At 36.3% G+C, this 24,632-nt stretch overlaps 3 protein-coding genes and 1 long non-coding RNA gene across 15 annotated transcripts; 2 read left to right on the top strand and 2 right to left on the bottom strand.

The window, feature by feature from the left end:
• Nucleotides 1–314: 314 nt before the first annotated feature.
• LOC119992173 lies at nucleotides 315–2,783 on the bottom strand. Of its 3 annotated transcripts, none has more exons than XR_005466324.1 (4): nucleotides 2,712–2,783; nucleotides 1,411–1,555; nucleotides 803–1,070; nucleotides 315–695 (listed from the first exon to the last, which is right to left on the bottom strand). It is a non-coding gene; the product is annotated as an uncharacterized LOC119992173 (long non-coding RNA). The 3 variants fall into 3 exon arrangements; XR_005466326.1 differs by having other exon boundaries at nucleotides 1,418–1,555; XR_005466325.1 differs by having other exon boundaries at nucleotides 2,716–2,783.
• A 2,976-nt stretch (nucleotides 2,784–5,759) lies between these two features.
• LOC119991193 lies at nucleotides 5,760–9,803 on the top strand. 2 transcript variants are annotated; one of them, XM_038837448.1, is made up of 6 exons: nucleotides 5,760–5,997; nucleotides 7,522–7,683; nucleotides 8,362–8,451; nucleotides 8,592–8,746; nucleotides 9,114–9,283; nucleotides 9,536–9,803. In XM_038837448.1, exons 1-6 carry the CDS (start codon nucleotides 5,901–5,903, stop codon nucleotides 9,588–9,590), a joined length of 729 nt encoding a protein of 242 aa, XP_038693376.1. In that variant the 5' UTR covers nucleotides 5,760–5,900; the 3' UTR covers nucleotides 9,591–9,803. The 2 variants fall into 2 exon arrangements, with proteins under 2 accessions (XP_038693376.1, XP_038693375.1); XM_038837447.1 differs by having other exon boundaries at nucleotides 8,281–8,451.
• Nucleotides 9,804–10,220: 417 nt separating this feature from the next.
• LOC119991194 (probable histone H2A variant 3) lies at nucleotides 10,221–14,247 on the top strand. Of its 4 annotated transcripts, none has more exons than XM_038837450.1 (3): nucleotides 10,221–10,498; nucleotides 13,032–13,129; nucleotides 13,778–14,247. In XM_038837450.1, exons 2-3 carry the CDS (start codon nucleotides 13,049–13,051, stop codon nucleotides 14,072–14,074), a joined length of 378 nt encoding a protein of 125 aa, XP_038693378.1. In that variant the 5' UTR covers nucleotides 10,221–10,498; nucleotides 13,032–13,048; the 3' UTR covers nucleotides 14,075–14,247. The 4 variants fall into 4 exon arrangements, with proteins under 4 accessions (XP_038693378.1, XP_038693377.1, XP_038693380.1 ...); XM_038837452.1 differs by lacking the exon at nucleotides 10,221–10,498 and adding an exon at nucleotides 12,395–12,409; XM_038837451.1 differs by lacking the exon at nucleotides 10,221–10,498 and adding an exon at nucleotides 12,921–12,935.
• Nucleotides 14,248–14,373: 126 nt separating this feature from the next.
• On the bottom strand, nucleotides 14,374–24,284 carry LOC119991192 (protein ANTI-SILENCING 1-like). 6 transcript variants are annotated; one of them, XM_038837445.1, is made up of 12 exons: nucleotides 23,954–24,284; nucleotides 22,146–22,584; nucleotides 20,664–20,832; nucleotides 19,468–19,635; nucleotides 19,047–19,366; nucleotides 18,341–18,367; nucleotides 17,332–17,424; nucleotides 16,908–16,986; nucleotides 16,498–16,588; nucleotides 15,412–15,520; nucleotides 15,183–15,266; nucleotides 14,374–14,510 (listed from the first exon to the last, which is right to left on the bottom strand). In XM_038837445.1, the coding sequence occupies exons 2-12, from the start codon at nucleotides 22,497–22,499 to the stop codon at nucleotides 14,409–14,411; spliced, it is 1,596 nt and encodes a 531-aa protein (XP_038693373.1). In that variant the 5' UTR covers nucleotides 22,500–22,584; nucleotides 23,954–24,284; the 3' UTR covers nucleotides 14,374–14,408. The 6 variants fall into 6 exon arrangements, 5 of the variants coding, with proteins under 5 accessions (XP_038693373.1, XP_038693372.1, XP_038693370.1 ...); XM_038837444.1 differs by having other exon boundaries at nucleotides 15,183–15,299; nucleotides 19,068–19,366; nucleotides 23,954–24,282; XM_038837442.1 differs by having other exon boundaries at nucleotides 15,183–15,299; nucleotides 23,954–24,280.
• Nucleotides 24,285–24,632: the final 348 nt, after the last annotated feature.

The raw sequence follows: 24,632 nt of genomic DNA, 5'->3' as shown, positions 1-24,632 counted from the left end.
TTGTTCAATGCAGAAGATCTACAGAAAAATAGCAAGGCTGTTAATAAATCATTACTTGAATTCCAGTTGAACAATATGTAAAGAAAAAGGGGTAGAAAATGTATCAACTAGACTAGATAGTAACTTGGGTACCCACTTATCCAAAGAGATTATGGGTTTGAGTAGGGGAGGTAAAATATTTTCACGAAATAAATCCGTGAGGACAGGGTTTGAACACTCATAAATGTACCTCAGAGCGAACAATCCCCTGGAGTCAAAACTACTCATCCACAAGTATTATTTAGCAGTCTACAATTCCAGATGATTATTGCAGAGTGGCCATTTGAATATTAGGGGGCGAAGCAGTCTCAGTCCACAAATGTTGCATGTATGGAAATACATTAACCTTTGATTCCACTCCCCCTTCCTCCCAGACCTCCCCAAATACACAAGCAAATAACATATGAAAAACATTTCATAACTAGTGTTATCCTATACAGAAACAATGACCACAGTAATGAAGCTAAACGCGATTTAGAAAATGTTGCATATACCTCTGACTTGCACAGCTCCAATAGTTTCATTTCTAGACGGAGATTTATCATAAAGGATGTATGTATCGTTCACCTGATGATTCGATAAACAACTTGATAGGACCTTCATGCGGTCGCCAAAGAACTTGAGGTCACCACACGCATACACTCGCAGCAACAAGCCTAGAGCATTCAAGTAAACCGATATCCACCAAAAGTCTTAACACATACAGTAACCAAAATACAAAAATTAGGGTCATGCAGGCAGAAGAGATTATGAAAGCATATACCTCAGGAGACACAGCATCAGATCTTTCTAACTTCTTCCATATACATTGGTCATAAACCTCTGCAGCCTTTTCTATTGGAGAATGGCATCCCAAATAACGTAGAGCAACATGCCACCAATTGTGTGTGTTCTTGAATACTGAAGTCAATTAGTGCAAAATTTATATGAAACTTAATCCAAATTCCCACATACATAAAAGATGAGCCACAGGAACCTCATGAAGACAACCATTTTCCCTGAACTCTACTGCTCGACAGTACACGACATATCTGCACAAGAAGCTACATACTGTGAATATCACTCAAGAGAAAGAAAATTCCTGCATTTTTCAAAAGAGATTAATTTATATCGTCAAATATATATTTAAAGCCTAGAAACATGCTTTTCTATTGTGAACTGATTTGTGCCATTGAATTTGATGCATATTAAGGCCATTCACATGAATGATTCAAGCTCATGCCCCTCACAACCAATTATCTGTAAACCATTTCCCATTAAATAATCTGGTGTGAGACAAGAACTTTCAACATATGAGTTAAAGTCACAATGCAGACAATAATGAAATTTGGAGAAATATCTATATGTTCACTAACAGAGCAAAGCGCATACAACTCACAGCCTGCCCAGCAGTCTCGCTTGTTGATATCAAGTCCTTTACTAGCAGCTTCTTTGGCATCTGCCATCTGACCCAGCTCTAGCAATGGAAAAGCAAGCTTTCCATATATGTATCTCCTTGTTCGTTATGGGGTATAATCTGTCAAAACCAGAAATGAATAGTGAAGGCAACTCATACCATTGAATGGAATGATTTCGCCAATATAAACATAGAACCAACACACATTAAGGAAAAAAGAAAACTTCGGGACATGAAACCCATATTCCAAACATTTTGGCTTGTTCAATTTAACTTTCTGAAGCAATATATTTCAAGAATTCATAAATTAAACTAAGTTCCCCTAAGCTGGCATAAAAATGCATGTATGCAAAGAGTATTTTTCACTTTTTCCTTATAGGATAGGTTTGAATACGCATTAACTAGGCCAAGGTGATGGCAAATTACACCCTAGCAGAAGTAATTGTGGCCAGTTAGAAGTATAAGAATAGACAGACAAAGTAATAATCCTTGAGGCAAATTAAGCTGAGATATAAGTTGAATGGAAGTCACAAACTTGAAATACCAATTCTTAAGCAAATCAAAGATGAAGATTAAAACTAATGTACACAACTTTCTCTTGAAATATTTTACAATCGCATCACAATTTACAGCAACAGACTCCCTAGTTGTTCAACTGAACAGTTTTTTTTTTACTACACATGCAAAAAACTTTTCTATTTACTTTGTAACAAGAAGAAGAACCGCAATGAATATATACAATAAAACCCAATCCACGTTAGTACCATCTTTTCTTCAAGTTTCCTACGCAACAAATTGACATCAACTAGCATTACATAGATTAAGTTGTACAATCAACAACATGACTTGCCAGGAGGGTTCAATTAAAGACCAACGCACCTTAAAGTGTAACTCCAAATGACCGAATTAAGAGATCTACCAAACTAATAGCAACATTCAATTGGAATCAACAGCATGTCCCTTCAAAAGTTGTACTTGAAGGATAAAACATATATGCTAAGACTTCTCTACTTAAATGCTGCTTCATAATTCGGAGAACTCTTAAAATGATGACACGAACAAGAGTAACAATGTTCACATTAACCACATCAAAAGATAGGAAATAATGGAGAGTGTTGCCTCCGCAAAACAAAATTTTTTCTTGCTGCAACTATCTTCTTGTACTCTGAAGTCTGAACATTAACTAGTCACAACCAATTCCTGATTCTAACATAGCCTCGTCTATGATACGAAGCCTGCATAGAAAAAAAATACCAATCACAAGCAACCAACTTACTCACACTCAAAACATTTTCTCTCTGTGGCATTGTATCAAACACTTGGACAGCAAATACCTTATTGAGTTCCTACATCATAGCAAAAATCATATGATTAAATCATATACGGAACAAAGAACAGTACCTGAGACGGAAAAGGATCCAATTGCAACAATAGTACATAGACAGCAATTCAGATTTCATTTTGATTCAGAAGAAAAACCAAATCGTGTACCTCTCAGGTCGCGGGGTCTTAATTTGACTTCTCATCCGATGGATGAATCTAAGGTTGATAATTAAATTAAATTTTTTAATATTTAAATAAGGGCAAAATCCTGGTGGTGCAGAAAGTTCATGCGGCGGTGACGCTTCCAAACCGACTGCTCCAATCTGTAGAGCGCGAGAGCCAAAACGAGAACGAGAGAGTATGAGTTTATTTCTGATTTAGGGTTCTTTTTCTCCAAATTACAAATTTCCTCTTACCCAAGTAATAAAAAAATCCTTTGCCGTCGGATGGCGGTCAAGCGATTCTAAAAGTTGAAATACAGCTTCAAGGGCCTGAATTTGCCTCCGACCCGTACATCTCGGAGGTTTTTGCGACTAATAGAAGGTTTGTTCGGTAACTTGATCGGAAATTCAGAGGCAAACTAGTAAATCAGTATACTGATAACATCTTTAACAGATTTTGTGATTGTCCGTCAAGAAAGCTACCAAAAATAAATCAAATAAGGAAACTGAATTTTCATTAGGAAAAAGCCGATGTAATTCATTGAACTCCGGAGTGCCCAAGCGAAACCCTAACTTCTCCCTACACTAGTGTCCTATGTGTGATCGCCACGTCAGATTTGGCGCCAAAACAGCAAGGGTTCTTAACTGGAAACAGACAAAATGCTGTTAACGGTACTAAAATCGACAAAATCTTTAAAAAAATCAAAAATTTTCAATCGAGATTCTGGTCCTAACAAGGATTCATAATGCTATAAGGAGAGTGGTTCTTACCGGGAAACAGAGACAATGCTGTTAACGGTACTAAAATCTACAAAATCTTTTTCAGAAAATCAAAACTCTCGTTCTAACAAGGATTCATAATGCTATAAGGAGATTTCTTACCTGGAAACAGAGAAAGTGCGGTTAACGGTACTAAAATCAACAAAATCTTTTTCAAAAAACCAAAACTCTAGTCCTGACAAGGATTCATAATGCTATACGGAGATTCATATTTCACTTCCTTTATATATGCTTTAAGCCTTTAACAAACAGTCCTAAATACTAACTCCATTATTCAGACGCCCAAATTTGTTCTTTCAATCTCTGTTTGGCTGTTCTGGGTTCTTGAATACTTGTTTCGCTCTCTTGTTTTGCTCTCTGGTTTGATTCATCATCTTCTTTTCTTTAATTTCTGTTGTTGAAGACTTGTTTATTCCTCTCTGGGTTTGATTCGTTGTCTTATTTCCTTCAATTTCTGCTGTTAAAGATTTGTTCTTGCTTTCTGGGTTTGATTTATAGTCTTCTCAATTTCTGCCGTTGAAGTAGAGAAGAAAAGAGTGATGGGAAGAAAACTTAAAATCGAGGATTTGAAAAACATGGGAGATGGGTCTTTTGAAAAGATGCAGGAAGAGGCAAGAAAACATGCTGGAGGGGATACTGAAAAGGCTACAATCATGTTGACAGAGATGGTGTTGGCCGATTTTCTCTCAAGCAGAAGGAATACCAAAGCTACAGAGTCTGTTGGGGTACAACGTAGGAAGCCAAATATTCTAAACGTTGTGTGGACTCTAAGAAAACCCAGACAATTCAAGAGAAGTAATACTCACAGGAAGAAGAAGGAATCGACAGGAACTCTGCCCAAAAGTTTCATAATCAGTCATGCAAAGAAAAAATTATTTAAAGAAACAGACTTGGTCGAGAAAGAGACTAGGAAACTCAGCACAAAGAAGAGGGTTTGTTCTTGGAGTGATGAGAAAGAGAAGAGGACAGCCAAGAAGCCAAAGACTACCAAGAAAGAGATAACTGAGGCACCACCAGAGTTACCTGATCAATTCAAGAACAGAATTCAGGAGATGAATGGCACTGACCCAAAATTATTGATACAGAAGCAAGTCAAAGATACGGACTTGAAAAGGCATCAAAGGCGTTTTGCGATTCCAAGGGGAGAGCTCAAGACTACAGAGTTTCTGACTAGAGAAGAGCATATGATTGTGGATAGAAAACCAAAAGGAGACTCAATTGAAGTCACACTGCTGGACCCTGCTCTTGAAGAATTCAAAGTTAATTTCAAGAGATGGAACATGGGAAATTCTTTCACCTACAACTTGACCTCTGGTTGGTTAAAGGTTCTAGAGAAGAAAACTCTAAAGGTAAATGATTGGGTTCAACTATGGTGTTTCCAGAGTGACTCAAAAACCTGTCTTGCTCTCGTTAATTTGACTAATGGTGGCCGGGGACAAGTAGCAAGTTCTAGTGGAAGTTCTGGATGTGATGAAGAGGGTACAAGTTCTGGTGGTGGAAGTTTGAGCACTCAAGAAGAACATCAACAGGGATGTTGATATTCAAGAGCTCCATTGTTTTGTGAGTTTATTTACCTACGGATTTACAAGTTTAATTGAACAGCTAGAGTACTAGATAGATTCTGATGTAATATATCAATTGCTCATAAGAAGTTTTGCAATCAGTTTGTCATTAGGTTTACTGAGTTAATCAATTTATGGGTTTGATCCCAAAAATTTTGTTATCAATAACTGTTGTGTAGAGTGTTTATCCTTATGGGTTTATCCTTATCAGTCGATGAGCAAATCAATACAAATTAATCATTCCCTGTTTGTTAAACTAAGCATTTTTCTGTTGCCTTAACCCTGATAGGTTCTTGACCCTGTTGAAGTTATGAACAAAACATGCAAGATCCATAGACCCGTCGATATTAAAATGGGCCATTTCAACCCAATGGGTTGGTAGCATTTCCGGGTCTAAGGCCCATAATGTATTGTATTGTTTTCTCTTTGACTTATAAAAAATAATAATAAATCTGATATTATTGGTTTCATGAAGGGATTGATTGATGTATTTTATTTTCCAGGTTTCAGTGTTTAACAGGGCAGGGCAGGGGGAGGTCAAATGGAGACTTCCATTGTTTCCAGGCTGGATTCTGTGCCATTGGGAAATTCCCCATGTTATGATTCGGAGTTTTCTCAGCGTTTCCCGGGAAAATCACCATGGAAACTGAGAAATGGCATTCGAAGCTGTTTCTGCTCGTTTTCCTCTCTCTTCTCTTAGCTACGCTGTCAAATCAACTCAACATTACTTCTCGTGGTAAGTCAACATCCCAACCTGTTCTACCATTTGGACCATTGGAGGAAAGTCGATCAACTGAGAAGCAATTTGGCATTTAACTTCATTGAATGACGAATGTGATCTGTTGTTTCTGTTATGTTTGTTTATCTTGCTGGATTTGTTTTGTTTGTCGAATAAGCATTCCATTGATAATGTCGGTTTCGGAACATGAATATAATTGTTGGGAATTTGGCAAGATTTGAAACTAGTCAGCTATACATGGGTATCCATGATGACCCATATAAAATGCAGGTTTTGATTGTATAGAGCAGTGAATGTGGATCTTTTTGATCATTGAATCCTTGAGATTTGATTGAGATTTGTGGTAAAATCTGCTGGCATCACGGTATTACGCGAAGTAGTGTCAATTAGAGCAAATGACTTTGAAAGTAATGTGTAATGGGATAAAATTATCTATTCTAAGAGGTCTAAGGCTTACTGTTTTACCAACAGAAGCTATGGAGCCTGAATCCTTGGCTCGGGTCTTGAAATTCTGATTGGTGTAATGAATTTTATGTGCTTCAGACTCGTTTTTGAGTTATGTAGAGTTAGATTCTTCCTACTCTTTCCCTGTTTGGTAAATTCTTAGAGCTTATCAATATCCTCTAGGCTGGTAAAAGCAAGAGAGCAAGGGAATTCAATGCAACTTGCTGGACGGAGTGTTTGCATATGAAAGAAAATAGAAGTAGCACTGTTACTGATGATAGAGCATTTTTCTCGGCGCCTGAAAGATCTTACTGGCACACAAATCAAGCTCACTTATTGACAATCAAGATTTAGTACTCTTTGATACCAAAACTATTCTCCTCTCTGTGCTCCCATTGACCTCTGGTGACTGATGGACTGTTCCTACTTCAGATTTGAGGCTCCATATATTTGTGTGTAAAATCTTTCTCATTGTCATAGAATAATGTACAATTAAGGGGGCGCTGAGCATGCATGATAAAACTCCAGTTGGAGGATTGAATGTTTGATTAACTTACCAAAAAATTGAAGGTTTGATTAAATTTTCAGAATTTCTTGGTTCGTTTTCCCCTTTCTCTGACTGATAGAACCTTAGAGGAAAAGGATATGAAACTTTCATTAAATACTGAAAAGAGCTTAAGAAGTAATAGTGAGTGTGAGCATTCTACCTTGAAGATTAATGATACTATTTTTGCTCGGGTACCTTGAGAAGTCTTTACAGTTTTTGCCTATGGGTTCTTGATGAATAAAGAGTTTCATTTGCCTGTACACTCCTAATACTTGTGCACACATAGTAATTGGGAAGTGAAATGTTATGGTCTTTTTTTCCTTATAGAAAATTCCCCATTGCGTGTCAACTACTTTCAAAATTAAAAGCTTTACTGTGACTTGGATAGGGTCTGAAATTTGGCTCAGCATCTTTTAGTTTTTTTGTTCTTGCATCTATATCAGATAATAAATACTTTGCTTTGCATTGAAATATGTCATCCATTTCAGTTCTTATTGATGATTACAATACTCTTCCTCTCAACATTCTAGGATGCTATTGGACGGAGTCTTGTCAACATCAATATCATGGTGATTGCAAAAGAACTAATCACTGGATCTTTAGTCAGTCTAAGGATTGCAATGGACTCTGTACAGAGCCTTTATATCTTCCATGCACTAACTATTATACACGCTTTTATTGCTGCATACCAGGTGAGTTGATTACTTCTTTACGATAATCATGTCAGAACTCTAATGTGTAAGCATTCTGTCATAAAGTGAAAATAGCCATAAATTGGGTTCCAATCATAATGCGGGGAATCACTGGATTTTTTTTTCTGTCCAGAAAGGATATGCTGATAACACTGTTCATGCTATCTTTTGCTTCAAAAACAAAAATGTTTCCATTTCATCGAATGGTAATATTACTAGATTAATTCATGGCATCTGTGATTAGTGAAATATTACTAGACTAGCACCAGATGCTTTTCACTTGAATAGATTGAGTCCACTCTTTGAATTAATGTTTGCAAATGCAGTTTGAATCTTTTCTGGGTTATCGATCATTCCAGGACTTTAAACTCAAATATTGTGATGGCCCTACATTAATGAATTGAGCTTCTATGGTACTCATGTCAATCAAAAAGTGGAAAATCGTGTAATTTCTTGTACTGAAATGTAGCTGAAACCCAAGCATATAAATGTCTTGGGATACACTAAAATGTTCCGGCAGTTATCACATTATTCAGCCTTCCATTTATGTCTTTGATTCCTGTAAGATATATTCCTTACTGCTTGAAGTTTGAGCAGAAAGTCCCAAAGAGACAAGAGATTTGTGTACAAAATGCAACCATACAGTTGACTATGGCAATGAATATATATGTTGTACAGACTGCTCTGATCCTCATTTAGTTTATGAGGATACTAAATGGGGTTACTGCCAATCTGGAGCAGAGCTACTTGTTCAGCGAAAACCACAAGGTACTTGTATTATCACAAATTCCTTTTTTTTTTCCAGCCTTCTTTTGACGGTATTTATTATTTTAAAAATGAACCCGTGACATAGTGCTGAAGTCATGAAATTACTGTTAACACTTCCCGTATTTTTCTTTGCCTTGCAGAAACTTTTAAATGGGTCGCTGGACCCTGGAAACCCTGCTCATATGCTTGTGAAGGTGGGGTTCGACAGCGCGATGTGGATTGTTTTGCTGTATTTGAAGAAACCTTGATTCCTGATTATCCAGTATACGATCACAAGTGCTCCAGGGAAGAGAAGGTGAGTTAAAACTGATCATGATTCAATTCTTCTTATAATTACTACTGGTAATATGGTTAAAATTTCTGTACCTTGAAAAAATAAAGAAAAAGTAGAAATGAGTGATGTTGCCTGTATCTGGTGATAGTTTGGTGGTGTTGTCATTGCGTTGCTTCAGTTACATATTAACAATACATCTATTCCACGATTGCTGTAGTAATGATGTCAAATATAGCCCATTGTTCTTCGAAAACTGAGCTTTAAATTATAACATCAAGCTAGACATGCACATAAGTTACGTGTCAAACGATGGGGATTTTAATTTTTTTTCAATTATCTAAGTTTGAAGACAAATGTGCTTGCTTTTTATGACTTCTATTAATGGCAGCCATCCAGTGAGGAGCCCTGTAATTCAATAAGCTGCCTAGAGATTGGCAATGGTGGTCTTCAAGGGGGAAAACATGGTACGATGCCTGGTTGGACAATCACTTTGGTCATCTTGCTTGGGATTGTAGCTGTTGGAGGTATTGGGTTTGTTGGTTACATAAAACTGAAGAGGTACTAAAATTTTGCCTTGCTTGCAAGTATTTATGTGCAAAGTCAAGAGTTATATGCAGAATTTTTCCATTGCAATATGTCATGATTTACAAGTAAAACCTTTAAACTGCTATAACAATCATTAGTAACATAAATCACATCGTGAATGCAAATTACATACCAAATTTGATATGTAAAGAAAAGAAAAGAAGCTTAAAAGGCAAACCCATTATACTACTGGTTGTGACAATTTATATAACTTGTCGTTTGCAGGGATTCCTCAAGTCGATATGGCAGTGTATACATCATGATGGAAGGATATGCATAGGGCTGATTTCGTTGAGTTCGCTATGCATTTGTTGTATAATTGATATATTGGATTGTGAAATGGTTTCATGTTTAGGCCTTGAATAAAAAGGAAGGAAGTCATAAGCTGCTAGGTTCAACTTTGTGTCAAAATTTTCTTCTTTGTGCTGAAATTCTTCAATAAGAATCTCCTTCCATTTTAATTTTTCGACATCACTCTCTGAGCTTAAAAGGATGTTGGCTTTTCTCAATATGCTTCATGTGATTTTGATGTAGGTTGAGAGCCTATGTGAGCTGAACATTCATAGAATTTGAATGCATCACTACTGCAAACTCATTTTATGCTTTGTATGAACTATTTGTGGAGACACCTAGACCTTTAGAAGACTATCTGGCTCAAACACTGAGCACTACCTCAGTCTCTGAGATGATCTAGAGTGTACTTATGTTAACTCGGGCCTGTTTGGATGGATGTTTTGGAGAGTTAAGAGAGGAGATTTAACGAGGAGGTCTCTTTAGCTTTTTATATTATAATGGGTGTTTTTTGTAATGATCAAAAGTATGAGGGACTGGCTGCATATTTTTCTAATTATATATTAAGTCCAAGGGTAGGTGGAACCGTAATTAAAAGCAAAAACAAGGGTAATTGAGTGACGCATTGCCTGGTCATCCAGATCGGGTTTTTGTTTTTCCTCTGGAGTCTGGGGTCTCAAAAAGTCTTCTTCGAGTCTTGGCATTTTCGCTCGCTCTCTCCTTCTGCGCTCGTTTTCTCTTCTTCGATTTCAAAAGAAGGAAAAGAAAACCCTAGATTTTGGCGGCAAAATGTCGGGCAAAGGAGCTAAAGGCTTGATTACCGGTGGCAAATCGGCCCTCAACAAGGACAAGGACAAGAAGAAGCCCGTCTCTCGCTCCTCGCGCGCTGGCCTCCAGGTTCCCCCCCTCTCTCTATCTCTCCCTATATATATGTTGTTATCATGAACATTCTCGAACGATCCGTTTATAATTATTTTCGTTTTTGAATCCTACGTCGTTGACGGTTCGTTACATTGGGTAATTTGGTAGATAGAGATGCTAAAAGAGACTGTTAAGCTTTTTGAGATTGTAGTCAATTATATAGTGGAGAGTAGATTTTTGCTTTCATATACTAATTGTTTTTTCAGTGGATACATATGCATAGTTATTTATTGGTTTCTTCGAGATGCTAATTAAATTTGAGCATCTGGGGCACTTGATTATCCTTGTCTAATCGAATTTAAGATATGGTGGAGTAAACAAATTGTTGGGCCAACTTACCTGTTGATAGAAATATGGAACTCTACCAGTATTTATTGAAATTTGAAGGATTAACTGAATTAAAGTTGAAAAAAATATGAAGCTAATTAGTGTAACACAACCCAGGTCTAATTATTTCAACAAGTAAGGTTGTTTGTCGGGTATTCTTGGGTAAACTGTCCTTGTCGTTCACCATGGTTTTTCTTCAATTTTTTCTATTTTCATATGGAGTACTGGTGGTCTTGTTTGTCTTGAAAATTGGTTGTATACTCTTGTCAATATAATGCTTGAGCACAAGTCTGTTAGTAGTTACCCATCCATTTTTTTAACAAAACTCCCTGATCTTCTGATAAAAAGTTTTTTTTATCTTCCCTCGTTTCTTTTTTTTAACAGTGTGCAAATACATTTTTTTGAATGCCGCAGCTTACAAATACATTTCCTGCCAGTTAATTTCATTATCTTAGGTGGACCATGTAGATCTGGAATTGATTTCCTATTTATGTTTCTCCCTTCCTATTCCATCCATTCTTAAGGTTTATATTTCTCAAATGCATCTGGTGGCTACTGGCTAGAATTAGTGGCTTAATTCCATGTCACTCACTTGGTGTGATGCATATTGTGTTCTCCCTTTATTTTGCTGGAGAACGGGAGATTGCTTAGTAAGCTTCTAGTTAATATTTATGCTCCTTTCCATAACTAGATGAAGTATGAAATTCATTTCTGTGATCAGAAAATGAGAAGTTATAGCTCTGGGAATTAAATCATCAAAGAAGGCAAATCATGAACTACCATATTTTTGCATAAAAAAGAACTGAAAATAGCACTTGGGGAATTTTTTACTTGCTGCATTTAGTGGAAGTTTTTGTCATGGCAGATTTCAGGTTAGAGTTTAGTAGTGGTGGTGGTGTTATGCAGGGAGAAAATCTTGTTTTGATATGATTCTGTCAATGTGTTTCTTGCAAAGAGTCTATCAGAGTTTTTTTTTTTTTATTTTAAATCAAGAATTAATGTTCATGGTGGATGATGAAAGGATATCACCATAGAGCAGATTTCTACAGTGGAGTCCATTTCATGCAAAAAAAAAATTGTCTTCATATCTCTATTCTTACTATACATGTTAGATAACAAAAACAAACACAACAATCTATTCTGAAATAGGCTCAAATTGGTTGCCTCGCATTCAAAGGCTCGTCAATGTTCTTTTTTCCATAACAAACTGACGGGCAGCCAAAAGGGATAGCAGTCATTGCCATTGCCATTGCCATTGCCATTGCCATTGCCATTGCCATTGCCATTGCCATTGTCATTGCCATTGCCGAGTATGGAGAAATGGTACATTTGCCAATCCAAGTGCACCATTTATACACAAGTATAAGCAGAGAGCCCAATTGTCAAGCTCAAATACTTTCTCCTTATCTGGCTTGTGATTGCACTTGATTTCTTCTTGATGCAAAAATCGTTGGCCTTATTACAAATTGCAAGGAATCTGATAGTTGCCTTCAACACAGGCATGTTGACGGGGATTACCACTTATTGATGCACCTTCAAAAGTCAATTGGCTAAACCTCTGTAAGAAGCTTGTAAACACTCCTCACCAAGCTTGTGAAAGTTTTGGGCGTTAGTGGCTTCAAATGTTTTGGCTTTGAAGACAAGACTTGCGTTCACTGAATTGAAAAGTTCTCCCCTTCCATTATATTTCAACTGATTTCAAAATGGGCCCTTAAGTATTTACCAACGTTATGTGGGAAAAATTTTAAGCAAAAATCATTGTGGGCTGGTGCTTTTTTCCATTGCATTTTGTGAAGATCCTTCTAATTTTGTTTTCCTCGGAAGGTTTCTCCACACATAGAGTAGACTTTTAGTTAAACTTACTGAACTTTACCCTTCCACTTGATGCCTCCAAGTATAATGTTCTCTCTCTTGTATGCATATGATATATCTTGGGGGTTTCCGAATTGTCTGTGGTTGATGTCTATTAACATGGGATGATGGAGGAATGCATATGCATGACTTATTACATGAGGAGCTTATGCTCAAGGATGTTTTCTTGGATTATTCTTCAGAACAGAAGTCAGATATGCTTTGGTTGGGGATTGTATGTTATCCATGGAAGCCAGTCTCATTGCATCAATGTTTTATTGGGTCATTACTTTTATAATTATTTTCTATAATTTGTATGTTATAAATGAAGGAAGCGAGGATGACAGAATGGTGTGGTCTGATGCTAAGGGGAGGGTGTTGGAAATGAGATTAAAGGTCAACCTTTTGGAAGCTGGCTGGCCATCAAAGGTGGCTTTTTCTTGGGCTGCGTTGTAGCATTGAGGATTTTTTATTTTTTAAGTCCGTTTATGCCTGCGCTGTTCACAGTTTTGACACAATTAGAACTGTTTTGGCTCTGTCTCTCTCTTCACTTAGATGCCTCTTGCTGGACAATTTTTGTGTTTCTTTTGTCTTATTTTATAAACACTCAATTTATTGGTTTTAACTTATCAATGGATGCCTAAATGCAGTAACAACAATGAAAAATGCTGGAATTCTATGGTGGTAATTTTATGAACCCTTCCCCATTGTTCCCCACCTCCCTTGCTTCTTATTCTGTGAGATTACCAAATTTCCACTAGTTAAAAATAATAATAATAACTAGTGTTTGTTATGAACCAAAGTTGATTTCTAGATTATATGTCCCTTTTCATGTATGAAGCACTGACAAATTGATGTGATCCTTTCTTGGAAGTTGGTTTTTGATAATTGATGTGATCTTTTGGATTTGTCTGATTTTGATTTTTTTTAAACAGCTTTGATACATTACTGTCCTGATAATATATTGTACGCCCCCAATTAGAGGGCATCTGAGTTTTACGTCATTCTTAAATGCAATTTGATGTAGTATTATTTTAAGCAGCTTCTTCTTTTTTTTTTTCCTGATTTTCCCTGCAGTTCCCAGTGGGTCGAGTCCACCGACAGCTGAAGACAAGGGTTGCTGCAAATGGAAGGGTTGGAGCAACAGCTGCTGTGTATACTGCTGCTATACTGGAGTACTTGACTGCAGAAGTGTTGGAGTTGGCTGGTAATGCTAGCAAGGATCTGAAAGTTAAACGTATTACACCTAGGCATTTGCAGCTTGCCATCCGTGGTGATGAAGAACTTGACACTCTCATTAAAGGAACTATAGCTGGTGGAGGAGTTATCCCACACATTCACAAATCACTCATTAACAAATCCTCCAAGGAGTAGTTTAATGCCCTTGTCTCTCTGTTGTTTGTACTGAGCTCTAGAAAAACGTTTAACGGTGTTGGATGTCCATCCTAGGAGGCTGCTTTTTCAATTATGCATTAGATCATATACTTGATTTGTTTTCTGCAATGAAGTAAATTCTTGAACATTTAATCCGTTGACCTTGATGTTGATGTAGTGCTATATGTATGGTTAGGAGAAAGTTTTCCGTCTTTGGAGGTCATGAGTTCTATTTTACCAAATATGTACATAAAATTTTCATGTACTTGTCTGCCTGGTACACACCCGAAGTATCATCTATGGCTTAATATAATGAGAATAGCCGGAAACATGATCATGTCCTCGTAAGATTATCGTGCTGGGTTTTGATGTTTTTTACATTCATTACAGTTGTCTTTAGCCGGCTTCTAAGGTCTTGTATCTCCTTTGCTTGTTGCTGTAGGGATAAAATGAAAAGAAAAAGTTAAAACATTTACAAGAAGAAGAAAGTATCAAAGCCTCTGTTTTATGTCTGTCAACTGCAACCACAAAAACTATTAAGGATGGCATCAATTCACAAATTACCCTATCCTTTGCCATCCCCAGAAATCCTTGATGTTAAATGAGGAATTGAAAAGTTCTGGTTCCATTTAATAGGGTGATGTTGTCCTGTAGAAATAGATATCCATCCTTTCCTATGATGCTTCAAATCAGACAGATCAGTCCCCATCACAGCTCGTGTAGTCTCATAGGAGGCAGGCACCTTGACATTCCAATGTGAACGTACTAGATGTGCCCAGCTAAATTTTTTTTTTATAATTGTCACTCTTTTTCTTTAGTTATCAAAATAATAAGCAGCTTAATCATAAGATTTTATGCTTACTTCACTAGGCAAGAGCAATAAGTTAGGTGGAAGCCTGAACGGTGGGTAGTGAATCTATCTATGAAAAGAAGGGTAAAACAAAAATCTATTTTTCTTTCTTTTTTTTGTAAATTATAACCTCAAGCCTCCTTTTAATGTTTTTCCCTTCCTATATATCACTTAGAAAGAGAGCATATGTAAAGCACATGCATTGACAGTAGTTAAAGACAAGGGCTGGGAGCAGTAAGAAGTTGATACTGAACACACCTTATGTAATCTCTCCCACCACAAGTCTGACTTCTCTTGTAATAGACACCAGTCCATTGCCAGATCATACTCAATAGTATTGGGCTGCGAGCAGTGAGAAGTTGATATTGCAGTTCTCTTCGGAGAAAAATTAAGAAAACAAAGAACAAAATACAAATCACAATTCAGAAAAGAAATTGAAATTGAAATTAGAGATGGCAATAAAAAGTAGATTGGCAAGATGCCTCACCATTTCTTCATGCTGTCTTTGAAGCTTAGATATGTCACAGACCATATGGCCAACAAAGCCGGTTTGTTTGCTAGGACTGCATATAGTTCCCCTCTTTCCAACAACCACTCTGGAAATAAAGCAAAACCAAATATTTCGTTATTTACATTAACAAGAAAGAAGGGAACCCATTTATCTACATAATTAAGTTCTTGCTATAACTTACCGTCAATCATGCAGTTTTAAGCTATGTCACTCAGTGTTGATTTGATACAACCCAAATTCACTTGAATGACAAAAAATTTGCAAAGCTCCACAATTCCCAGATAAATTTAAAAGTTTGAAACCATAATAAGGATGGTTCCCAAGGGTAACAAATCCGCAGCCATTGACAACCATTAGTGTAAAAAAAAAAAAAAAAAAAAAGTCTGGCAAAGAGTTCAATCGTTCTGTAACTTTAAAATCTCAATTTTTTCCTTCGCACTATTCGCAACAAATTATACCTTATTCATCTATATATAAGATTTTTCACACATGTGAATCAAAAGTGTGAACAAGAAATCCAATGGTTGTAACAAACCACAACAAAAGTGTGGGCAACATATTTTCTGTGGGACCCGCCGTATCTATGGTTGAAAAACAAGTTCACAAAGTTGGTTCACGGTTTTGGTTCACATGTGAAATTGCTATATATATTTATATATATACACCTTCACCTTGAGGCATCACGAGTTACTAAAAGACCTTCACTCATTCAGAATGATTCAGCACCATTTAACACTGGATTAACCAAGGAGCTCTTAGCTGTTTAGGACTTGAACCAGGGCAAGGTTCGAGCCTATCACACTAATAATAAATATAATAATTATAATTAAAGAAAAACATGACTTATAAAAAAAAAAAAATGGAGTAACTTATAAAGTGATTCCTAGCTTTTTATGTTAATGCATGCCATCTAAATTTTAGATTTAGCTCCTCACTAGCATTCCACAGACTCCAGTTGTAGATTATCCTATAGTTGGACCACTCATGAAAACATTAGGATATGAAAAAACAGAAAGGAGAAATTTTCGAAATAGAACATGAGGCAACAATAGATAAGTCTACCTCCCATCTGACAGCATCAGGCATCTCTTTCTTAACTCAGCTAATGCTGACTCAGCTGCAAATTTTGATTTGAATATTACAAAAGCTTTACCTGTTAAGCACATGAAGAAATAATTCCTCATGTTTGTGGTTTGAGTTTCTGCTTAACATAAATAAAATATCTAAATAGTGCAAATTATTGGGTTAAAGGTAAACAACTCTAGTGCACAAGGCTCTTCAGTGAAGGTAGGGTCGGTCGGTCAAGGAAGGCCAACAGGTACAGTTTTACCGCAGGGGAGGCTGAGTCTACGAATTGAATTCATGAACCTTAAATGCGGTGAAGTGTGAAACAACTTTATTACTATGCTAAGGGTTTTCCCTTGGTGACTATATGGTTGATGATGCTCATCTTAAAAAGGAAGAGGGCGTACCATAGTGCGGACTAGCAAAAGTACAACGTTGTATTATCTTTGCCTGAACCTTTTCATTAAGAGCATGCCAAACTAACTCCTGAGAAAAGTAGGAGTGTAGCAATGAGTAAACTAGATAGTTGAGACCACACAAAGTGAAATCAATCTGCCACGCAGTGCCACAATACTAGATATGCCATATTGTAATACATATTAAAAGAAAAGACTAATAGAGCTAGAAGAAGAGAAATCACACATATATAAACAATTTCATGATATGAAACAAAATTACATGATCCCATAATTAACTACACTTTTGATAAGTGCAATTGAAAGTTGTGAGTGACGAAAATATGCATTTCTCAAACACAATTACTATAAGACACTCTAAATGCAAGGTTTTTCTTTAACTAAGAAGTCGATAACCTCAATTATTGATTCGTACCTCTACTTCTAATGATGTAAAAGATGGATCAAAATTCTCAAGTACAACCAGAGATCCAGCTTCCTCAGCTCTCTGCAGCCTCTCCTCCCAAGGCTGCAAAGGCAAGACCAAAATCAGCACATGAATACTAGTTAAATTTACTTTTTAATGTTTAAACATCAGTCTTATGCTATCATATCTTCCATTACTAAAATTACGGTTGGAGAAACCAATAAGAAGCACATGAAGTATGCTAAGAATTTTTTATGTACGGAGTATGATACACAAAAACATCGAGTATTGAAAACAGTCTGCCGCAGTGCATAAAGGATGAGGAATTTCACATGTAAAGAGTCAGGAGCAAATCATGCTCCCAACACACAGGACAAGGTTAACATGGACAATGCGAGGAACTCCATATAGCAGACGTCTACAAACCTAGCTATAGAGTTATGCATAAATAATACCAGCAAAGTACATAACTTCTATATTGATAGAACAATGTATTTCAAAAAAATAAAAGTTCTTAAGATAATTGGCGAAGCAGAGCATTAATCACTATGAGAAGATTAAACGAGTGAGTTTACCCATATAGCATTACACTAAGGTGCACAATGGTTTGCATTTACTGATAGAAACGATTTCATGCTGGATTGTCGATGATAAAAAGAAGTTTTAGTAGGGCTGCTGAGGTACACATTTGATTGAAATACTTCATTGGTGGAGTTTCAACGATGCCGAAGCATTGATATGCATGGACGAACACACAGGCTTATGACTTTTGGTTTCTTCCTATTCTTTTGAAGCATTCAGTTTCTTCCTATTCTTTCTATTTCTCCAAATTTTAATTTTTTCACTTGATGCATTAGAAGCTTGCAGGATTTTTCACTTTTTTTTTGGTCCTGAAAGGATCAGAAGTTCATGGGATGAAATTCAAATGCAAACAAAATACTTCTTGAAGAAAGAAAGGCATTATTAATTTTGAAAACAATCAAAAAGTAAACAAGCATAAAAAGTAAGGAAATCTCACTAGTTGTTGGAACCAGTTACTTCTATCCTGCAAAGCAAAAATGAAAACATTAGAATAGTGACAGAAATTTAAATTGATGGAACTACAAGTCAAAATTAGATACTTTTCAGCGAGAGCACTTGCATTTCAATAAACAACCCCTTTCAAGTCTCAACAAGACATCATGTTTCCGAAAAAAAGTTCATTAGGGAAAATAAAATAAATAGGAATCTAAAATGAACCTTGCATATGACAAAGAGCAATGAACCTCGTAGGAGCTAATTGATCAGACTGTGAAGATAACACATGGGTGATTAGGGACTTTGGGTTTTTTCGCCTTCTTTGTCTATCAAAACAGCCTCTCCACATATTGTGTGGGGGTAAAATCTGCGTACATCTTCTTAACTACATCCAGCAAGCCTCCGACCCCCGCACTGCGGAAGCCTTGTGCACGGAAGTTATTTTTACCTTTTACCTTTTACCTTTGTTTATCAAAACTAGGACAATTTGGGGATTTTTAACCCTTGGTATTTTATCATAATTAAAGTTGTCCTCTATCAAAGAACAAATTAAAAAGTAAAAACTTAGGATATGTATATCTGTAAACATACAAGAGAAATTTCTTCAATAAATATAGTTGCAATGAATTCAAAAAACTCCTGTAGTTGTTTCAGCAACTAAATGATCGTAAAATAAACTAAAACCATACTCATAACAATCAACTTACAGTGTCAGGTCTTTTATTGACCTCTATAAATTTTGTGTCAGTTTGAATGATCCTGTCCTTTGCAGGTTGAGAAGCTGTGCGGTCAGAATCCATGCCTTCCCTCTCATCCAGAAGATGCTTCCTCTTTTTAATGGGCCGGCTATCTAATGCACTTGCACGAGGCTGATGTTCAGAAAATTTCATTTTAACCTTGTCTTTGCAGAATGTAGTTCTATCATGTCCAGTTCTCTCTTTTTCGACACAAACATTAGGCCTCAATTTACTATTGCCTTCCACAAGCTGTCTTCTTGAGCTCATACTGGTTGCAGTTCTCCATGATCCTGAAAAAATAAATAAAGAAAAAGGGAGAAGAAGAAGAAGATCATTTTTTGATTTGATCATATGATTCTTGAAATATCAATAAGCCATTCACAGAATTCACCTTTCTCATCCTGATTAATTCTGCTGCAAGCCTTGCCTTCTCTGACTTCATGACGAACTGCTTTGTCTAGTTCAAATTGTGAAGAAGGATTTGGATTTCCAGTAGATATTTTAACATCCTGCTTGACATAGGTGAAATCGCCTTTTCTCCGGTTGAAAAAGTTTTCCACTGCATGCATTCAAAATACTATCATAATGACTCTTCAGCCAAGATTTTTTTTTTATTGATATGCACTTCAGAAAATTTACTACTGCAAACCTAGAAGATTAAAAAAAGTAACTTTAATCAGTAGATCAATATTGAATTATAAAAATTATTTATATGTGCTTCCCTATACCCATTGCAAATAATCAGTCCCACCTCCTCTACTCAGGAACTCTCAGATCTTGCTTTACTGAATCGGGCAATGGTTCATACTGCATCTGAAATGCTCTGGGTTTCTTCTCTTCTCCGTGACTTTGGGATCTCTGCTCACACCCTATGCCTATGCATTGTGACAATCAAGCTGCTACCTTCATTGCTAATAATCCAATGTTTCATGAGCGTACTAAGCATATTGAGGTGGATTGTCACTTTATTCGTGATCTGCAGGTTGCCAAAATAATTCGCACTCCTTATATCCGCTCAAACTCACAATTAGCTGATATTTTGACAAAACCGTTGTCACGCCCGTCTTTCAATCGTATGTTGGTCAAGCTGGGCGTGTTTAATTTGTATGCTCTAGCTTGAGGGGGAGTGTTAGAATTGTTATAATTATGAAGTATGGATAGTGCTGAATTATGAGAGATGGGTGTAATGGATTGATATGTAGATGGAGTAAATATGTATGGCAGGAAGTTATGAGATGTATGGGCTGAGTTTAATGCATTGGTTGTAATAGTGTAATCTCATGTGTATAAGTAACTACTCACTCAATGAAATAAAAGACAAGTAAGTTCATCTCTTCTCTCTCTGTCAAACTCTCAATCTCTACTTTCTATATTTTAACTGATGCCAAAGGGGAAATGGATGAGGAGTTATCATCACAACACCACTATTTTGCACACTGATATCACATTAGGCAAAAAGTAGAAGAACAATGCTAGTAAATATATGGAAGTTTGTTAAGTGCCAAACTAGCAGAAGTGAATCAAAGAGGTTATTCATAATGGCTCTATTCTTAATTATGCACATATAAACTTAATACAATAACGAACCTTTACTTCCTGCGATGGAATCTGGAAAGTCCTCTGATAAAGTGCACTTTCCAACATCAAAAGTACGGTAAAAGAAGTAGTCGGCTACTTTCAACTCTTTTTCAGAAGCCTTAGGATTTCGCCTATCATTTGATGTGCAGACAACATTGCATTTCTGAACAATTGATTCCTTAACATAAGCAAAATACGGCAAGTCAAGTTATTGAATATTGCAGAACAGCGGACAAACTTTTAGGAAATAGTTCAACTTAGTGGCAAAAAAAGAGCAAGATGAATTTTAACATTCTAGATTGATGTAATTCAGGAAACAAACATTAGGAAAAAAGCTACTACTTAATATAAACTCATCTGTGTTTGTAGGGGGGCAGGCGGGGTTTGCCTTGCATAGCCCTCTAGATTTATATCTATGCTTAAACCACGACTGTTGTGACAAATTTAGATCGTCAAAAGAAATACAAAAGTGCAAAAAATTAAACATTCGCCCAAGAAAACGACAAGATTTAAGTCCGTCAACAAGACCGAGCAGAATCAACAAGAGGACATGGACACCCACCATCAAAAGATGAGGACAAACATTGGAGAAAAACAAACGTTCCTCAACACAAAGCCCAAAGCTTTTCTGTCAGTGAGCCGGTGTTCTCAAATCGAGATCAGTTATATTCCCAACCGCATGGTAGAAAAATTCCAGCACTAGAGAAAACACTTCTCAAACTCTACATTGGAGAAAAAAGGATTAAAACAAAAGGAAATAAAGGAGCAAATATACATTTCTCCACATTTTGTACTAATACCCTGGAGTTTAAGCACGTCTAGTCCAGTCAAACCGGAAAACTGAAGATACAACTTGTAGTGTTTATAGTAATTTATTATTATGAAGGCATGCCCTTTGTAGAACATAATTTCAATATCAAAGTATAGAAAAGAACAAACGGTTCGCAACCTTTCATGACCATACAAAATCAAAACGTGACTATTAACTGAAACTCTGCTGATTGAATGAACCACAGCAAATCACTTTACACAGCCAATGAATGAATGGAAGATTGCTCAACGGGTCCACCTTAGCCTAAGCCTTGGAACAGAAGACAAACACAACATAAGAAAACATACTCAATTCAGAAAAGGTCATAGTTTATCATATTTGGGTCTACCTATGGCAATATTATCACTTTTAAGCAACTCTCACTTCTAAACTACTATTATAGACATATTGCATAACATCCAATATCATCTACTTGCAAAATTCAATGAGGATCAACATACAGCATAATTCACAAATTATAGATGTGCATAGAAGGATAAAAAGGATATATGAACATATAGTAATTTTCTGTATATAGAAGACAGATTTCACGAAATAGTGGCTAAATTAGTTGCATCATAAGAAATCCTTCCAATACACAAATAATTAAATAGGCAAGATTACTCTAAATCAGTTGGCAAAAAAAAATAAACTTTAACATGATCAACAAGAGCTCTTACCAAATAATTGCGGTTGGAAAGTCCTTTGCCCTCACCACAAGCTAGAAATACCTCATTCCAGCGTGGTTCATAATCTCCCAAAAAATTACGTATTTCACAAGGACGGAAAAACCAGACAACCTTTATGATCTTTCCATACTCCGGCTTATCATATATTTGCACAATTTTACCAATGGAAGCCTCAGGATGACCATCGACGTGAAAGAATGCAGTGTCATAAAGACAATATTCTATACCCCCATAGCTAAATGATTCATAGAACTGCGTGTCCTTATTTTTCACACCAACGCCTCCTTTAGTTCCCCAATTAAAATCGATATCCTTGTCTTCAACTCCGTCTTTGAGATTTGACATTGCCAATATATCTCCAAATGCTATGAAGGTAGTAGTACTTGAGAACCTATCACCCCAAGATGAGGGAAAAAAAATCCATGCCAAACTGCGGTTATATACTTTTTCATTAATACTTTCCAGCCCAAGATGACTAATGCAAGTACATCAAATTTAAGAAAGGCAATGAAAACAGGACCCAAAAGGGATATAGAATAACAAAAAATTAAAAACAGAACGACATGGAGTTTGAAGATGGAGCTTTCAGATTAGTTATTACATGATGTGTCAAGCTTGTCCAACCAATCCAAAATTGCAAAGTTGAGTACAACACAAGATGTGAGATTACAAAAGTCACAATAATTTAGGGAGGTTTCCAATCCAGGAGAAAGTGACGGAAAATATTTAAATAATTAGCCAGAAAATTGGATGTCTAAGCCAATCAAACTAAAGCAGCAGTAAAAGGAGGAAGTGAAAGTGGCCTAACATGAAGCTGAAAACTAGAAAACAAAGATTCTGAATAGATGAACGACCAATGAAAGAAATGTTACCAGCTAATTCAAAACCATTGAAAGAGGACGAACGTGATCATGAGTTCATTATCAAAGAGATAAATAGTGTCAAATGAAAACATGCACTCGTTTAGATTGTAGTTGCATCTTCTGTAGAGTGAATGGCTTGTAACGCGGAGACCAGTGTGACCATTAATTTCACAAGTCACAGAAACTATGCCGCCACAAAAGACAATGCAATAGGCCAACCAAATTAAAATTCAATCAGAAGAAATTGATTGGAAACATCGGAGAGGACATAATTAAAATTAAGAAAAACATATAAACCCAGATTGCTTAACCTAAAGATGAAGCCACGTAATGTATTATCAATTCGCATTACGCAAAGAGAACCTTGACCTTAACCCTAACCCAAACGGAGAATGTTAGAATATCAAAACGAACAGAAGAAATGAGAATCAACTCGGTGTGAAAAAAAAAAGAAATAAAAAAAAAAACAGAGTTACCAAATACAAAACAAACAAACCCATTTTTTGGACCTTTTAATTCGAACCTTATAGGTATTCGTCATTCTTTCTTTCTTCGTGAGCAAAGGTACTCATCATTCGAACTTTACAGAAAAACAAAAGGAAGCAAGAACAAAAGAGAAAAAGCTCCCAAAAACCATGGGACTGGTCCGAGGCAGTTATGAAGAAGCAGAGAAGGAAAACAAACAGAGAGTGTACAAATCCAGTTCAAAATACCGCAAAAATACAAATTGACAAACATCGATACTGTACTAAAAAAATAAAAAATATATATAGAAACAGAGAAAACGAAGTTGCTATACAGAACCACGATTACACATTTATAAAAAAAAAAAAACATAAATGAGTAAAAAAAACGTAACCCTAAAATCTATCAAAAAAAAAGAGAGAAAAATGCAAAATTGATTCATTGTGTTTCTATTCAGAGAAAAAAACTCACAAGACAAAGAGTGATCAATGCAGGAAGGGAAGCCAAAAAGGCGAGTGTGCTGTTCTGCAGAGACGAAGAAGATGGAGAGTCTCTACAACTTTCTTCAACACTGAAACCACGACTCCACAAAAGAAAATCAAAGCAAAAATGTAGAGGAAATGGAGGGTTTTAAGGTACACAGTTTAGGCATCTGCAAAGACTATACTGACTGTGACGGACATGCAGTCATGCGAGGTGGTGGAGAGCAGAGGCGGAACTCACGCGGCTTTTCTTGTGCGTACATATCACTCTCTTTTCTAAATATATATATCATCTGTCCCTAGAAAGCAGTCAACAATGACAACCACCCTCAAGAAGTAGAGAGCTCCATAAAAAGAAACTATACTTCATCAATTAACTTGTTCTAACAATTCCAATGGACTACTTTATTTAAGCCTTGTGTGAGAGTTAAGATTTCATTGGTTTTCATTGTTTTGTTTAGTTTTGGTTCACTTTAATCATGTGTGGTAGTTTTTTTTAACATTTTAAATGATTGGTTTGTATTGGTTTTAAAAAACAAGGGAAACCAATTAATGAAGGTTTTGATCCACTTTTACAACCCACCAAATCGGTGGGTTCATGTTGGTTTAAAAATTAATATCCAAATATACCTTTATCTTACAAATCATATGCCAACTTTGCCCTTAGC

This window comes from Tripterygium wilfordii, chromosome 22, assembly GCF_013401445.1.
Source record: "Tripterygium wilfordii isolate XIE 37 chromosome 22, ASM1340144v1, whole genome shotgun sequence".
NCBI lineage: Eukaryota > Viridiplantae > Streptophyta > Magnoliopsida > Celastrales > Celastraceae > Tripterygium > Tripterygium wilfordii.
The sequence above is the reverse complement of the archived record's forward strand: the minus strand, read 5'-3'. Positions and strand labels throughout refer to the sequence as shown.

What these genes read in the sequence shown, in the direction of transcription:
- LOC119991193 (XM_038837447.1), top strand. Translation starts at nt 5,901, where the DNA reads ATGGAAACTGAGAAATGGCATTCGAAGCTGTTTCTGCTCGTTTTCCTC. An exon ending in CTTTTATTGCTGCATACCAG is followed by an intron (nt 7,684 to 8,280) that starts GTGAGTTGATTA and finishes AAGTTTGAGCAG; the next exon opens with AAAGTCCCAAAGAGACAAGA. An exon ending in TGTTCAGCGAAAACCACAAG is followed by an intron (nt 8,452 to 8,591) that starts GTACTTGTATTA and finishes TTTGCCTTGCAG; the next exon opens with AAACTTTTAAATGGGTCGCT.
- LOC119991192 (XM_038837442.1), bottom strand. Translation starts at nt 22,499, where the DNA reads ATGTCAAATCTCAAAGACGGAGTTGAAGACAAGGATATCGATTTTAAT. An exon ending in CTGATGCTGTCAGATGGGAG is followed by an intron (nt 15,521 to 16,497) that starts GTAGACTTATCT and finishes CTTTATTTCCAG; the next exon opens with AGTGGTTGTTGGAAAGAGGG. An exon ending in AAAGACAGCATGAAGAAATG is followed by an intron (nt 15,300 to 15,411) that starts GTGAGGCATCTT and finishes TTTTCTCCGAAG; the next exon opens with AGAACTGCAATATCAACTTC.
- LOC119991194 (XM_038837449.1), top strand. Translation starts at nt 10,391, where the DNA reads ATGTCGGGCAAAGGAGCTAAAGGCTTGATTACCGGTGGCAAATCGGCC. An exon ending in CCTCGCGCGCTGGCCTCCAG is followed by an intron (nt 10,499 to 13,777) that starts GTTCCCCCCCTC and finishes TTTTCCCTGCAG; the next exon opens with TTCCCAGTGGGTCGAGTCCA.